Raw genomic sequence first — 17,454 nt, forward strand, 5'->3', positions numbered from 1 at the left:
GTACCAAGGATTATTTTCGATTCGAAGTGCGTGATGTAAGTATATTAGTTTGATCGCGAACCGAATCTAAAAACAAAAATTCCGCTGATTCTCGTCCTTTCTTAGTACACTCCTAGATCACATAAACCATGTAAGTTATGTGATTTGCCCAATTTAAGATCTAGACACAGCAGTTTGGGCTATGCGTTGTTATGGTAGTCAATCGGATATACTTATGTATAGATAATCATGAGAAGATGAGCTATTTCACTCAGTCTTAGTGCAATTACCATTGTCCAAGCTGGGTTAGGTTCCCACATTAAGATAGCCATGGAGGTGTAAAACAATCCTTATCCCCTCCTGAATCTTTGGAAGAAGATTAGGATTTTATGGGACAAACGCTAGGCTTACTCCAGCTTTATAGTATATTAGCTGTGCCCGCGACTTCGTCCGCGTGGAATAGTTATTTTGGGCATCAATTGATGCCCCAAGGGTGAATAATATCCCCCGTTTTTTTCACATTTTCCATTATTTCTTCGCTCCTTATAGTTGCAGCGTGATGTTATATAGTCTAAAGCCTTCCTCGATAAGTGGTCTATTAAACCAAAAAATAATTTTTCAATTCGAACCAGTAGTTCCTGAGATAAGCGCATTCAAACAAACTCTTCAGATTTATAATATTAGTATAGATAATAAAAGTTATCAATCTAAACATGTTTGAGAGAAAAGTTAAATAAGGACATTAAAATGAATTAGGAGCCCGTTGATATCTTAAATTAAAAATCGCAAGTAGGCAGTAGAACACCGAATTGGGAAAATAATTTCGGCCGCAACCTGTATTTTGATAAAAATTGCTCGCCGCTTCGCTCTTCCTCCAGAAGAAAAACCGTGTGATAACGAAGGTTAAATAATTAGGTACTTACTGCGTGAGAAGTTGACTGAATCAAGGTCACATTCACACATTTTTGCTACTTTAATTATATCTCCAGTATATGAAAAAGTAAATGGTTAAATTTCAATATTAACTATTATGATAGCATAAAATAAAAGGATAAGGAACTTCTGAATGAACCTGTGGTAGCTTTTATGTATGGCCAAAGTAAGTATATGGAAATGGCCTTGGTCTTAGTAAAAGTTGTTTAGCGTTCGTATTGACGAATGAAAATAGCAGATGCCAATCCATATTGGTACACTCATAAAAACACATTTCACATGTTCCAAGTCGTAGGCGACAACTAGTTGTATGTTTTCCGTCCCTTTGAAAGTACCAGAAAGTATGCTGCTTCTTCATTAATTCATCATCGAGGTACATATTTAATATGAAAAAAAAAAATGTGGTAAAAGTTTTAGTTACATAGACTTCGCATAGAAACTCAGATATCTAAAATTGAGCTTGGCAAAACTTAAGCCTAGAACTATTAGGCTATTTGGAACCTAGAAACGAGGGGAGTGATCGTGAAGTGTAGATGTTGAGGGGGTGCAAGCCGAGGGCGGGCGGCGCGGAGCCGCGGCGCGCGCCTCAGTGTCGGCCCGCCCGCGCCCGCGCCCGCAGGCCCGCGACCTGCCGCAAACCGACCCTCGCGCCCCGCCTGTCCTAACCTCACTCGATCTCCGGCCCACCTCGATATCCCACCTGTCATATAACTACATCGAACCCAGATCGCGCTCTCGAAACATCCTTGAACCTATTCAAAAATTAAAAGCTCTCAGAGACACTCCACCACGATGACTATTTCATGTCGCGTAATAGGCACTTGCTAAGTATGAGACCGTGAAGTGTTTGTTTTCATTATTTTACGGTCCTCTTAGAGAACTTCTGAAATTTGTAAACTAGATTTACCCTTTTAATCAGGTCATTCTATTGTATTACCTCTGATAGGTATCAATCAACATAGATAATCTAATTCTTAACATGCAAGCATGTTTGACAGAAGTGATGACATGAAATGTATTGAATTTTCAACGCGTAGCGCGCCATGTGTTCTAGATGTGTTTCAGTTCTTTTCAGCAGAGTAATAAAATAGGCTGTGTTGAGTCATATTCGGTAGCAAGTCGCGAGGCGCGAAGTTTGCAGGCGCTATCGATCGCCACGAGCCGCCAGCACGCGATCGCGGCCGCTGCACCGGCTCCGATGTCCCATGCCACTCGTTGTGTTTCATTGGAAATAACAATTTTCAATTAACCCATTGCGATATTAAGCTTCAACTTAATTAAGCTAATAGTTTATGAAGCGGGCTCTTGCTAATTGGTCGCAATATATCAAAAAATTGCACAAAATTATAACCTTTTACATAGAGCGTTTGACTTCGGTTGTTCTTATGAGTCGAGTGTCATGATAAGGTTAGATTAGGAGATGTGTGGGCGCAGGAAGCTTAACAGTGGCGCATAAAAGCGAACGCGGTGTCTCGGGCGCCGCAGCGCGGCCGGCGCGTGCCGCCGCCACCGCCTGCGCCGCGCCTGTCTATGATGGGCTACATCATGGGATGCGCCTGTTTGAGAGGTGCGTACTACGCTCACTCATTATCATATCATAACCTGAAATGGTGCAAAGTCCCTAATATCTCAGTCCCCGGCAAATAGCCTATACAATTGTCATAAATGAGAATTGTTTGTTGGTCACCACTTCACGCTTTACATACTTTATCAATCTTCATGAAATTTCACGCGAAATACTAAAAATATTTTATTTTGTTGGAAAAAGATCCTGTGCCTCTACGACTTGCAATGATAATGTGCTCGAGCGAAGCTGATGACGAAAGCATATGACTTTAAAAAAGATACTAATCAATGAATAATTGATAATAAACAAACGAATAATTATGAAGCTCGATAGTAGTTTAAATTTGGCAGGTTTCTTGGACAAGTACTAACATAGGATGACCCATACTAATTTTCTATTGTAACCACAGAATATATGATTGCACTAGTAGTTTAGAAGTTACACTCCCATGATGGTGCACCTGGTGCATACGAATGCACTTAAGCTCACTATCACAAGACAAGACACAATACTCACAAGATCGCAATTCCTTTATATACAGAACTCACCTACACCTTGCCGCCTGTGCAAATTGTAAAATCCCGTTACCGTGTGAATTTTGAGTAGTACTTTCTTTATGCAACCCTTGACCATATAAGGAACGCACAGTGATTTGGGTTTTGCGTTGTCTTTTAATACTAAAAGACAAGGCAAACTCCAAACCACTGTGTTTCACTGTGTGTCAAGATTTTTTTACTTAATGTAGTTTAAAAACTACTTAACATATTTCTCTGAAAAATACATAGTGAGAACAGCGTGTAATTCAGAGCCAAAAAAACTGCAGACGACACATGTGTGGGATGTTAGCAAAAATGTAAGATTTTCTAAATCAAATCTCTAGTTTTTTGTTTTTAGGCTAATTAAATTATCAGAACTTTTTTTAAAAATAGACAGGTCTTATTAATTAAATACTTTCTGAACACGTGTGTTTATATTTGGCTCACTGTACTTCACATGATAATGAATTATAAAGCGATCGACGGTTCCACATTGCCCTCGTGTTTTGTGCACGATGACGTCAAACGATGAATGCAATGCAACTGGCCCCTGGGATAAGTTCACAGTTCTGCGTGGGTGCATCACGTTTGAATATTAGACACTTCGTTCTGTGCTAAAGGTATTAATATTAAAAAGAAAAATATAATATTTCCTCGAAAGTTTTTTCGACAATTTTTGTATTAAGTTAGCGCATACAAATCTCCATGCTTTTATATATCTATATATACATATAATTCATTCTACATCATATAGTTATATACATATATCTTATTGTTGCTACACGAGACTACTCGTACTTACGGCGGTCTTGGTTTTTGTAAACCATCGACGACGTACGACTACGCACCTTTAGATGATGACGATTGTAAACATGAGCTTCTTGTAATTCACGTCAATTGTCAGGCTGGCCAACTGTTCGATATACATTTCTTGTCTCTTATGGCTCCTTTAAACATAGCTGTATCGATAATATTTATAAAAAAAAATCCTGACATGTTGGTTTTGGTGTTAGTAAAAGACGCACAACGCGTGCAAAAAGTCAGAAACCACGCAATTCACATTTTTTAACCATCCAATACACTTTACTGATTAGCTAATCAGTACATTATGGACAATCGGAATTTCAAATTCTTACCCGACCGACCATAAACTCCTATCGTAAGATTTTTGTGATCTATATGGTCCTACTCAAGTTATTCTAACAAATTTGATAAAGGTTGTCCACATTTTAATCCTCATAAATGTTGCCTGTTAGAGCCTGATCTGAAATTCTAAACTGGCCGTAGGCGAGATTAAAACCGACAAAAAAAAAATGTTTCGAATCTAACCCTCTTTCTATCCTGATCCAACATATCGTTCGGGCATCATTCCTATCATTTAACTCGAATGCGAAATAGGTAGGATGGTAGTATGGACGATGAAGAGATATGTCTGTATGTGTTCAAGCCTAACTTTATGGCAGCCTTCGATTTATTTAACGATTACAACCAATTAGAAGCAGTTAAATACTGTATACTGCAAATTGGATTAATTTACAGTAAATTGTGGTGAGTGGGGACCGACTTCCTTCGTAACGACAATTTATATTCGAATAATTTGAGAATTTTATAAATAAACTAGTTGAACCGGCAAACGTTGTTTTGCCATATAAGTAATATTACTCGTAAATGACGATTGATTATTTATCGACCAGTGATGAAAAATGATTAAATTACTTAAATGGCTATTAAAAATAGGGGTTGGTAATAAAAGGGGAAACATTTAAGGTTGTATGTATTTTAATGCGACATAATAAAAAATAAAGAAATTACCTACAAAAGAAAAAAACATAAAATAAATGTTAAGGGTGGACAACCCTTATCTCTAAGGGGTATGAAAAAAAGATGTTGGCCGATTCTCAGACCTACTCAATATGCTCTAAAAATTTTATGAGAATCGGTCAAGCCGTTTCGGAGTAGTACGGGAACGAACATTGTGACACGAGAATTTTATAAATATTTGTTATCAAGAGCGATAAATTATTTATGAGGAGTCTACTTTTAAATGGTAATGGAAAAGGGAACTTAAATTTTTGTAAATTTATTTTAGTTAATTTTATATCCAAAGAGAGGTCTGTGACCTTTGCAACCCCTTCGCTGTTCATTTTCTTCTTATACGATGTACGAGTGTTACATGAATGGCTATAAATTAAAAATTCAAAACAAAGCGAGGCGGCGCGTGGGCGGGCGGACGGCGAACACGGAGGGCGGGCGGCGATCGAAGAGTGCGCGCGGTGCCGGGGTTCGGGGGCGGCGTAACGATCGTGCGGCCGGCCGCAGTGTTGAAGACGCGAGCGCGCCGCGAGCATGAGCGACGTCGGCACGCTCGCTGCCATGGACGCGTTCGCAGGCGGCGCCCGGCGGAGGCCCGCGCGCCTGCCGCCGCCGCCGCCCTTCGTGCCGCCACCGCCACCGCAGCGGCACGACCATTACTATGTTCGCCGCAAGTCTCCCATCCCGAGGCACGCTGCAAACCTCACACTGTTCGCGCGAAACCACGGTACCCCATCTAGAATCCCGCATGCACTTGTACCATCAGCTTACACTCTTCAAACTTGCCCGATAACCTGGCCAGGCCACTCATTCGCCATCGACAGTTGGTCATTCGCCTGTCGCGCTGCGGAACATCAATGTCAATGTCACGCTTTCATCATTCACGCATAATACATTTTGCGGTTGTAATTACGTGTACTGCAGTTTTTAGTTGGACAAAAAATATGATAAGTTTATTTCTCTATTTAAAAAATACTCTTTGAAAGTTTTATTATCTGTGTAGGTTAATTTATACAGCTGACGTATAAATCACTTGCTTGTCTAGGATTAAACAGCTGATTTAATGTGGAGTGATTTGAAGCTGATTCCAACAGATTTTATTTATCGTAATTAAGAATTAACGACTTTGCTCCATCTTATTTAATGTGATAATGATATATGCTTTCTCTCTATTAGATAACTATTTCATGAACTAACAAAATATTCATTGTTATCTCACCTCAGGGTCTGGGAAAGTAGGTAACTCCCACGCTCTGTGCCCTAACTTGCGTTTAATATCGTATCTTGTTAAGTAGCTTATTGTTTTCATGTATTTAGGGATTATGTTTACACTAGATACAAACTGTTTACTCTCTTCGTACTGTACTAGAATTGCTTATTTTAGTACTTGAGCAGTTTGTATATTTAAATGTTCTTGTTTAAAATGCATTATGGTGATAAATTATCAATTAAAAATTTTGTATACTATACTACATTTCGCCTACTACTTTTCTTTCTTTAATATATTGGCAACCTATTTAATATTCGACGTTTATTATTCGGATTGTTTAATCTCAGAATTCAAAGATCTCTTACAATTTTTGTAAATGTCTGCTAAATTGCAATTTTTGATTTGATATCCTTATGATTTCGTATTATTACAAAGTTTAACATAAGATATAGTTCACAATCAATCCGCTGACAAAATGGTATTAGGTTAAAGCAACGCGGATGTTTTCGAGTATGCGATATCGCGAAATAGGCGCCTACGACGTCGATTTCAATAAATAACAGGGTAAGACGTCGTCGCGCGGCCTTGTGCGCAACTATTTGTGGCATGTGGCATGTTGAGTCGTCAGTTTCAGCGTTGATGCAGACTAAAAACATGTTTTAATTGCTATCCTAAACTTATATCTTAATAAGTCAGTAAGTAAGTAAATATTTTTAATTTTATAAAATTTAAGAATTGACGACAGATATTTCAACGCGCAGCCTAAATCGCTGAACTTTGGCAAATGGGTCCCATATTCTCTAAATTCCCGCAGGAACGAAAATTAATTGTATCATTCGTTTAACGCGTGCAAAACCACGGATGTATTCTAGTTAGATTTATTAGATATCTTCTTTAAATTTCTAATCTGGGCAAGTTGTTCATGGAAGAACCATAATGCTTATAAGTACTTAAACTTACCAAGTTTATTAGATAAACTGTAACTTAGTTGCAAAGAACGTGTTAAAAAAATATTTTATCTTCTAAATTCTTAAATTCTCGGTGGTTTTTGCAAGTTTGCTAATTTATTTGGAACAATTTTGTAGGTGCGAGCTAAATTATAGGTGAAATTAAGTTTTATCTGCAGTGTTAACTTTTAAGTGTAAAACGTCCTCGGTAGTCCACAGGTCAAAAACTAAAAAAATCACGCACCTTAGTTTACATTTCACACGAGCATATGCGTCTGTGCTGTCAACAAGCCCAGCCTTGCCTCTGGCTCTGATATGTATATGGATAAACTTTTAATGATGGAATTGTGATAAGAATAAGGGCAGGTTGCTAGGCTTTCGTCTGAAACAATCCCAAGATCATCTAAGATTAAATCAATAAAAATAGTTAATAATTCGAAAATGCGAAAGGGCGGGCGGCAAAGCCCTTGGGCGGTCGTGGCCGTGCGGTGCCGCGGGTCAAGGGCGGCAGTTCCGTTCCGCGGCACTCGCATCCCGCTTTGCTTGCGATCTCTCCCGCCGCCTCCGCACCGCTCCACGCTTTCAAACAATAACCAACGCCCGATTTAACGCTTTGTTTATTCACCTTTACTTTTACCTGTTATAAATATCACAGTTTATTTATACCGTCCTCAATTATTACGGGTTGTCGCCTTCGAACTGAATCAGAATCTACACAAGAGGTTGTTCGGCAACAAATGCTCAACCTATCTAAAAAATAAATTATCATATCAAAGAAAAATCGAAAAGCTATTATATTTTTTCTGGAATCTAAATATAACGGCATAATTTATTCTTATCTTACGTTTTTTCTTGCATTAACTTGATATTTTAATATTGTTATAAAGAAAATGGATTGTTGAGAAGGTCAAATTAATTAATTAGCGTAATTGTTTTAAGATTAAAGGCGTAGACTATTTTTAAACCTTTCATTGTTGGTAACATTTTTGTCTTAATTAGACATAATGTAAACTTTTTTGCGGAAAATTAAAATTAAAAAGGGTAACTCAGAAATATAGTTTGATGCCTGCGGTGTCATGGTAGGTCTGTAATAAATTTTTTTTAGAACACGAATGTGAAGTCATGATTTTTCTTTTAAAAAAGAGCTCTACTATTTCACCCGTCATCGACCACCCACGCGCCTCTCGTCACCGCTGCCGACGTTTTCTCATCAACACAAGAATACGCATCGCATACCACTTGTCACAATATTCAACGACCTAGTTTCATTAATTTGATTGGCCTCTTTATGTCATAGAGTTTATATTTTCGTGAATTATTCTCATCTTGTTACGTAGCAAAAAAAATTATTATAAAATGAATTTTATATTCATGTAGATCACACTGAAACCAAATTCATGGCACTTCGCCTTTATTTTTTCATAATTTACTATGTAGGTTTACTGTAATTTTTCGCTCGAATTATTGTCTGTTGAATATAAACTTCGTGAATACGTGACTCAAATGACGGCAACAATTTTTAAATTATTTTTGGACACGAGTGAATCCTTCCGAAGCAATATAAAGTATGCGTTAAAAGGCCAACAAACCAAATGCCTAACGTACCAGCGTGAATGTTTTCTTTTTTATACAGCGGCTAAATGTATTTTTAACGAGTTTGTGGTGTTGGGTGCGCATTGGTGTCGCCGGTAGCGTCGGTATACTGCGTCGCGTAATTTTACGTGCGATGACGAGGTGTAAAAGCATTCAGCCCGCCTGCGCCCGCGCCGCCACCGCTTGTGCCATCTCGTACTCTTGACATTGCATGATTCTATTACTGGCCTCTTCATCCATTTCGCTATTGGCATTACTTCCCGGTTACGTCATAGAATTTTTCGGCCTTCTAACATGATTTTTCGTGGTGATTGACATACAAATATTAATAAATTTTAAGTAAACTGCATATCTCTTAAAGTTTAGGTTTAGATTTTGGTTAGATTAGTTCTTTGAGATGGGTTTAGTGGTTTTGATTTGACGTGAAAGATGGACAAACTTTCATATTTTTGATATTAGTATGGATGTGATATTGTGATGTGACTCACTCGCCTGATGATAGAAATAGATTTATTTTCAAAATAGGATACAAAGTATCGCTATGACGTCAACATTTATTACTTACTGTGTAACGTACAGTCGATCATATTGGCAACGTCTGAAAAAAGGGCAGATTAAAAGTGGATACGCTAAACTGATGAAAGCTGTGTGGAAAATAGGTATAGTGAATGTGCAATTAATGTATGCAAAGATCGTATTTAGAGAAATTTGCATGAGATTGTCGAGTCTACAAAATTTTTTATCAATAAGTTCATACGTTGTAAAAACAAATGTTTTTGTATATAAAATATAAAATAAAATGAGTATAAGGTAAAAAAGTTATCAAATAAAAAAAAAAAATGCAACATAAAAGATGTGTAGAGATTATCGAGTTCATAGCAAGGACGTTATCCAAGGACGGGTAGCTAGTTCGATATCCACGTGTCGGGAGGCTGGTGATTACACAACGCTGCAGCGGGGCCGATCGGCGTCCTCGCGAGGGTGGCGCGGCCAAGGGCGGCTACATCGATTCACCCCCCATTTGCCGCTCGAGCTTGCCGCCCGTCGTCTCGCTCGCCGCCCATCCCATCGCCCCGCTTACCGCCCGCCTGTTGAATAAACACTGCTCGACCGATACGAACGGCTGCGGTAGCAGACAATTAAATTTTGATTGTGTTGACACAGTCTCGCTTCGGCATAGCATTGATTAATTGGCGTTTTGTTTTCCTAGTAATATTTTGATTACTTACGTTTTTAGGTGTTGATTAACTAGGTATTTCAAGTTTTAAGCGTTGTTAATTAATATGTATTGGAATTAATGTAAAATACCAGACATGTTGCCGACGATGATTCCTTCCAATTAAAAATAAATAAATAGAAATAGGTATATATGTGACAAATTATACAGAACGAGTTAGCCTAGAAGTGAAGAGAAAAGCGTCGGTAGTCGAATCGGAAAGATGGGCACCTTAACCGTGCGGTTAAAATGCGCGATGCGCAAAAAGGCCCAAGTTCAAATCCCACTTCGGCCATGTACCAATAACTATTTTCAAAGTTAAGTACTTACATTATAATTGAATACTAACCGATGGTCTTACGGTGAGGAAAAACATCGTGAAAAATCCTGCACATTCAGACGCAAGACTGCAATACGGGTTAGGTTTACCTGCAAAGGTTGCGAAGGTCAGACGGTAGTCGCTTCGTGTAAAATCCTGACTCACCCAATCCAGGATCCATGGTCAAAGGCATACCCTGGGCTCCGCTCCAGTGGTGAGGATGCAACTAAAAGCCAGGAGGAAGGAGGAGATAGCCTCGAAGTTAGTTCGAAACTTGTGTTACGGGATACTAAGTCAACGTCGTTCTATATTTTATAATAAATACTTATATAGATAAACATCCATGAACCAGGCCAATCTGAAAAATTCTTTTTTCATCACGCCCTGGCCAGGGCCAGGTTTCGAATCCCAAACCCGGGATCTCCGGTGTGTCAGTAAAGCGACTACCCCCACAGAGGCCGTCAATAAGGAAGAGGTGATTTTTATTTTTGCATGTTGAATCACATCTTCGAATACACATATACGACTTTATCCCTTACGTGATAAACAGAGTCGAAAGTCTTGAAATGGCTAACTTCTTCATCTACATATATTTTCGAATGAAGTAAGTCCTAAACTATGATTAAGTTCACTATTACTCACACATTAAAACATCCCACGGCGCATCTAAATACGAATGTGATTATAACGCAAACGTGATTTATGTTGCTTTCCAACTTCAGCCGCGGGTCTTTCTGGGTCATGTCATGAAAATGGCTGGCGCCGCCTTCTGCTTGTTGCTCCATTTGTGTTGCTTCATAAGCTTTACGATTGTTATTGCTCACCCAGATATGTTTGATTATAAAGTAATGTCAATTTGATATTGATATGATGTATATGTATTTGTCTATGACAGCATTAATTATCTTTATTTGGGGGATAGCTAGACCGAATGTATCTAGATACTTTTCTATAAATAGAGCGTTAGTGGTCAAATTGGTGTGGTTAAAGGCACAAGTTTGAATCCCATGTCAGCTATGGCTAAAGCCAAAAGAAAGAAGACTGTTTCAATAAATTCACCTTTGTGTCTGTCTTCTACAGAAGGAATGGTGTTAACCTATGCAAGCTTTAAAAATGTTTTTTTCTTTGTTTCTTTTAGTATATCAGTACTAACAGTAATAAATGTTATTAAAATGTTACTTGAAATAGTTTAGTTAGAAAATGCTATATAACCACAACTTTCAATAGATAACGAGGAGTTTCGGCCTTAGTCCTTTGTTGCTTTGACTTTAGGTAGAAATATTTTGCTACGTACAAATTCATATAGTTTGTGTCCTTTGATGTGACTATATAATGATCTCGTTGGTGTGGGCTGGGTTACGTAGTTTAATTATATTTACATATAGTTGTGCGTAGAGAGACGCCTCTATTAATAGACCGTAGAGAAGCGACTACGCGTGCTACGAGTTTCCATTCACTCTTAGCATCGGCCTTGTACACTCATGGAATTGTGTGCACAAGGCATCCACTGCAAATAATAAAGTAATAGACGCAGTCAACAGAACAAGTTCAAAACGTGATAGGTTCATTTTTCAAGGTTCTTTGTACCTCCATAATTGGATTTTGTGAATAACAAAATTACTAGACGTCCTACATTCCACTCTTATAAATTATGGAAATTCACATCTTTTTTGTGTCGCAGAGTTCAAAGGCAATGCTCCTTTATAAAGACCCACAAACTGTTAGCCATACCCTTTTACCCCTGAATTCCATTAACCTTTATTCCGGGGCTCCTTTTTCCATTTTTCTTAGCATTGGATATTGCAATGTATGTTGTCGACATAATATTTTTTGTTTTCTTTCAGAACCAAAGAAAGACAAACTGGAAAATGGCGGGGAGTTAATGAGGCCGGAGAGACCAAACTCTTTGTCTGCTGGAAAGCTTCCGCGGCGAATATGTTATCAAGATGTTGGGAACAGTAAGTAAAGTGCTAATAACATGTCGTGAATATGTTAAGTATACAAAAATATACTTTACAGAGAATAAAATTTTCTTCCTTCGGATAAAATTAAGTCGTCAGTACCAGCAGATGTCTATTTGGTTTAGAATGCTGGTAGGTATTTTGGGTAGAACTCATTTTTATTCATAAACTTATTAAATAGTTTGCGACTGATATTTAAAGTTTAATAGAGTATGACTTATTAGAGTTCCGTGCCTAAAAGGCAAAAACGGGATCCTATTACTAAGCCTCCGCTGTCTGTTTGTCACCAGGGTGCATTATATAAATAGTGATAGCTAGCAAGCAGTTTTTTTAAGTAATATATTCCGTTGCCGCTACAACAACAAATACATATTTTTAAAATATGTTGAACATATATATATATACGCACACATACATACACATAAACATAGTTTTTACGTATTTTTTGCTCAATATTAATAACTGTAACAGATAACCGCTTTTTTCGCAGAATATTACATTGTATATTACCTGTATAAATAAATATTTAATTAAATAACAATAAATTAATTATAAAAGGGGAAATATTGTCTATCGTCAGTGCCATCTAATTAATTTGAACTTATTAGGAGTCAACATGCAACGTAGTATGTATTGACCGCGTTGTAGTTCTACCAATTTGCACTAGATTGCGTTGTTATAAAAACCCAATTATTGGTCGATTTCAATAAACAGGTAGAAACGTGAATATAAAAAATTAGTATTTAAGTTACGAACGTGATGATGGTACGGAACCCTGCGAGCGCGAGTCCGACTAGCACTTGGCCGGTTTTTATTGAACACAAGGGTCGTCGTCACAGAAAGTAATACCAGTGTTAATGAGAAGTAAACTACGTATTTGTCAAACTTATATTTTCCGATGAAAACAATGTTCAATTAACTATTACAGTGGGCTATGGCCCTTCCGGGGGCGATGGCGGTGGCGACAGTGCGGAGGAGCAACTAGTTCTATCCGAGCTGCCAGAACCTCCGATAGCAGTCTCCGAGATCGGCCCCATCCCGCCGCCGCCGATGTTCAGCTCGCCCAGTCCCACGCGACACCACCATCAGCACCCTATCGTGCAACATCCTCACTCCGACTGTGAGTATAACCATCTTGTTCTCTCCAAGCTACCAGAGACTCCAATAGCAGTCTACGAGATCGGCCCCATCCCGCCGCCGCCAATGTCCAGCTTGACCAGTCCCACGCGACACCACCATGAGCTGCCGAACGTGCAACATCCTCACTCCGATTGTGAGTATAAACCTCTAGTTCTCTCCGCTCTACCAGAGATTCCCATAGCAGTCTCCGAGATCGGCCCCATCCCGCCGCCGCCGATGCTCAACTCGCCCAATCCTACGCGACACCATTATCAACACCCGGTCGTGCAACATCCTCACTCCGACTGTGAGTGTAAGTATATCTTAACTATGAACCGACCTCAAAATAAACAATATATTTTTTTTTCGTCTTCCTAGTACCTTTTTGATGATGATGATGATGTAAACCTTCGTAGGTTTACCTAATGATTTTTTTTTATTATTAGGTTTGATTTGTTGGCTTAAATAAAATTACGTCCAAGTAAATATGAATCCCACGATTTAATGCTAGCAAGCCTAAAGCGGAAAGGATCACATTAACTTACGGAGATTTTTTGCTCCATCCCATTAAAACTCCGGTAGGCTTTTAAATCTTTGTGTCTGTTTTTTTGGGAAAGGGTGTTCGGAAATTTACCTGACCAGTTAAATACACCGAGGCATTTACAAATACATTCCTTATTCGAAGAATAATTAAAAGTAAATCAAACTTGATGGAATTTGTTTAAATGCATTCTACAAATAATTATTGTAACGATTACTTGCGGCTAAACATTACTCGTACAAGATAACTTAAAAACCTATGTGCTTCCCGCGCCAATTGAACGGCTACCCTGTGACATCGATTTTAATTGCATCGCGTCCACCTTACTTTGCAAATCGCACAGATTCTTATAATGTGCGAAGTTGCGAACATGGCATTTTCTGTAATTTTCTTTGGAACATAATTGAGAAATTTTTAAACCTTTGAAAGTATTATGTTTTACAAACATGACGCTCACACATCTGTCTCGTTACATGATGTAAATTAAAATGGGAAAAATTAATAAAAATATGAAGTGTAAAATAAAACTGCTTAAACTTCTACGAGTACATTGACCTTATTGTGGCACTGAATCTAGAAGATATGATAGCACCTAGTTTGCCTAGTTCGACTCAAGAGGGCAAGTAGAGCGTGCTAACGTGTTTAGATTTAAACCTAGAACGATGTTTGTTTATTTCCTACTAGAGGCCGCCCGCGACTTCGTCCGCATGGAAACCCTATCAATCCCGCGGGAACTCTGGGATAAAAAGTAGCCTATGTGTTATTCTGGGTCTTCAGCTACCTACATACCAAATTTCATGGTAATCGGTTCAGTAGTTTTTGCGTGAAAGAGTAACAAACATCCATACATCCATACATCCATACAAACTTTCGCCTTTATAATAGTAGTAGGATTTTTCTGTCAGACTCAAACTCTATAGATCGCCATACTGCTTGTGGTTTCTTTCCCTTGGTCCTTTCCCAGAGTTCTCTTTTCACTTTGTACGATCTACAATGTCTTCAGTTTAAAGATCATATTATCTAAACCTACAACAAGCCAAGTCTTTTCCGGCCCAATAGCATATATCAGAAGACATATAAATGTTTCGATTTTCTCATACATATTACAAAATGTTCTATGACATAAATTATAGAATTGAATTTATGTTTCTAGCCGAAGAGGAGGACGAACATGAGGATGACGACCTCGAGCCTCTTCCAATGGCAGCGGACACCAATCGCGTAGAGGAGATCCCTCCCAAGGAGCCGATCTTTAACGCGGTGCCGCTAAAGTCCGCGCTGAAGAAGCGGCCCGCGCCCAGCGCCTCGCCCGCCGCCACGCCGCTCGCGCCGCGCCAAGACTACCATCACGCCAGCTTCAAGTCAGTACACACCTTTATATTGTTAGTACTAAAGTTAGGACATTTAGTGTGTCAAATTGTGTCTTATCATTTGCACAGGTCGGCAGTTTTAAATGCTGCGCTTAGTAATTATAATGTAAGAGCTTCTAACGTAAATTCGTTACTATCTGCAATCTTATAAACCAATAGTGAGCCATAATCGCAGCATATAACACTGGGAGCTAAATATCTTCCGTAAAGTATGCATATTCTTAGAAAAATAAATTGACATAATGGAAGAATAGCCTTTCTGTGTACCATGATCCCATACAGTGATTTTTATATGTAAATATTGGCAGTTCCAAGCTGTTTAAAGGGTAAGAGTTAATCGGTGCCATTTTTACCCGAGAGACTGATAGCTCAGAAAGTGTATATATTAAAGTCTCATAATGTTGTTCACAAATAGGTATTTGATCACTTTATCAACATTTATTGTACATACATACATATTTTATATAAGTTTAAAAAATTGAGTGGATTGACAGAAATGAAATATAAGTAAGCTTCTTGTGTGAGCGTCATTGTGAAATTGTCCGTTTATTTCCATAATGTGCCGGCGAGCAGACGGCCGCCGCCAAAACCGAGGATCCGAATATGGTAACAGTCCCACGTTATGCCAGTGTTGTCGAACCACGCCATTCCGCCAGAGACCTCCCGACGGTCCGCTTCGCCTTTAGACCATGCATCGTGCATTGCACGCTTCGAACTATCATCTCTGTCTTGATTACTCGCGCCCACTACACATGAAACAAGTTAAAGAGATTTTAAATGGCACAATAAAACGTAATTTGTTAAAAAAAATTGTTTGTAACGTTATAAATTGACTTGTTTATAGACTTGTATAGCTGGGATAGAAATAAACGCGACAATATATGTAGATAAATAAATCTTACTCTGACATTATACTCGTATACAAGGGATCTAAAACCTAAGTGATTGACAAGACCCAGATTGTTTAACTTCAGTGAAACTGATTTCTATAGCTTGAACCAGTTAACGTTAAAGTTGATTATCAATTCAATTAAGAAGTTGTGATGTATCAAATTATGCCTAATTTTGTCTGTAATTGCAACTTGTAACCACGCTCATCTGGCATATTTTCCCGATATTCATCTTTCACTCACGTATCCTATTGAGTACCATGTGCTTTGTTTAATTTTCACTTATTCAATTCATACTATACTTAATCAATATTTACACCAACAAAAATTGTTACTTGTGTATTGGGCAATATCTTCTTTGATGTGTCTGACGTTCTCCATCACAATATCATCTTTCGAACTTAACACTAACACAAGACCACTATATTCCGATGCTTTTCATACACGAATGGACTAAATAATGTTTGTTGTTCAATTGAGAAAAAGAACGGAATTACCCATATTGACCCATTTGAATTATGACGAACGTATATTAATGTTGTTAATTTAACAATATTATTTTATCTTAATATCGTTGTTCTGTGTTGCATGTATGTGGTTTCATTAATAAATTTATTTTAATTTGAATTGATCTATTGGCTGAACTAAATATTTTTTTTTAAACTCTAAATTTTATAAGTACTAAAACAGTTTAATGAATGTTTAGTTAATAATTTCGAGCTTATTTGTTTCTTTTTCATAAATAATAGTAACAGTGAATGGTTGATACATAATGCGTAGCCGTTTATGTTATAAAATTTTAGCATAGAATTAGTAAACTATTACTGGAAATAAATGTCTACCATATGGAGGCACGTCAAGGCGTCTTGAATCTTGAGATGACACATATAATAAAAAAATTACAACACCTTTACAATAAGACCCTAACTCGAACTGTCATTCAGACCTCAATGCGTACTTATCTTCGCGCGTTCCCAGTTCCCAGTTGCACCCTTAGCGTTTGCGCTTCGGGGTCTTGGGAGTGCGGATTGTCTAACATGACTGTCGGATTCTAAGTTTAAATTTATTTGAATTGTTGTCTATAGCAGTAGCCGGCCAGTGCGCGTTGGCAACGCGGCGGAGAACAAGGAGAATGCGCGGCCTTGGGAAGGAGAGTACCGCGAAGATGGCGCTAGTGAGTCGGAGCGCGTGGCCGCCAAGCTGGCGCGCAAGGAGAGCCTTAACATCAAGTTGGCGCTGCGCCCCGACCGACAGGAACTTATCAATAGGTGCGTATTTCTACAAACTTTAATATTCATTGGAAGAAGGACCATATAAACGCAAACAGGAATATTTTTATAATTTTTTGATAGAGTCACACAACTAAATTAAGATAGACGTTGGGATTATTACATACATAATGAGATACAGATATTCCTAGTTCGGTAACCAGAGCTAAACAAAACTTGTATGTGACAATGA

The 17,454-nt window shown here is 38.3% G+C and overlaps 1 protein-coding gene across 7 annotated transcripts in view; it reads left to right on the forward strand.

Moving 5' to 3' along the window:
* Positions 1-17,454, forward strand: part of LOC106131859 (phosphatase and actin regulator 1) — a 48,677-nt gene that overhangs the window by 23,697 nt on the left and 7,526 nt on the right. For 4 of the 7 annotated variants that reach the window (XM_060954757.1, XM_060954752.1, XM_013331097.2 and 1 more), the window contains 5 exons: positions 11,957-12,070; positions 13,002-13,193; positions 14,887-15,094; positions 15,677-15,709; positions 17,079-17,261. In XM_060954757.1, coding sequence (XP_060810740.1) covers positions 11,957-12,070; positions 13,002-13,193; positions 14,887-15,094; positions 15,677-15,709; positions 17,079-17,261 — 730 coding nt within the window. The remainder of the gene's footprint in view (positions 1-11,956; positions 12,071-13,001; positions 13,194-14,886; positions 15,095-15,676; positions 15,710-17,078; positions 17,262-17,454) is intronic. The other 3 variants (XM_060954754.1, XM_060954755.1, XM_060954756.1) reach the window with 3 other exon arrangements.

The sequence above is a fragment of the Amyelois transitella genome, chromosome 5 (assembly GCF_032362555.1).
Source record: "Amyelois transitella isolate CPQ chromosome 5, ilAmyTran1.1, whole genome shotgun sequence".
Classification (NCBI taxonomy): Eukaryota; Metazoa; Arthropoda; class Insecta; order Lepidoptera; family Pyralidae; genus Amyelois; species Amyelois transitella.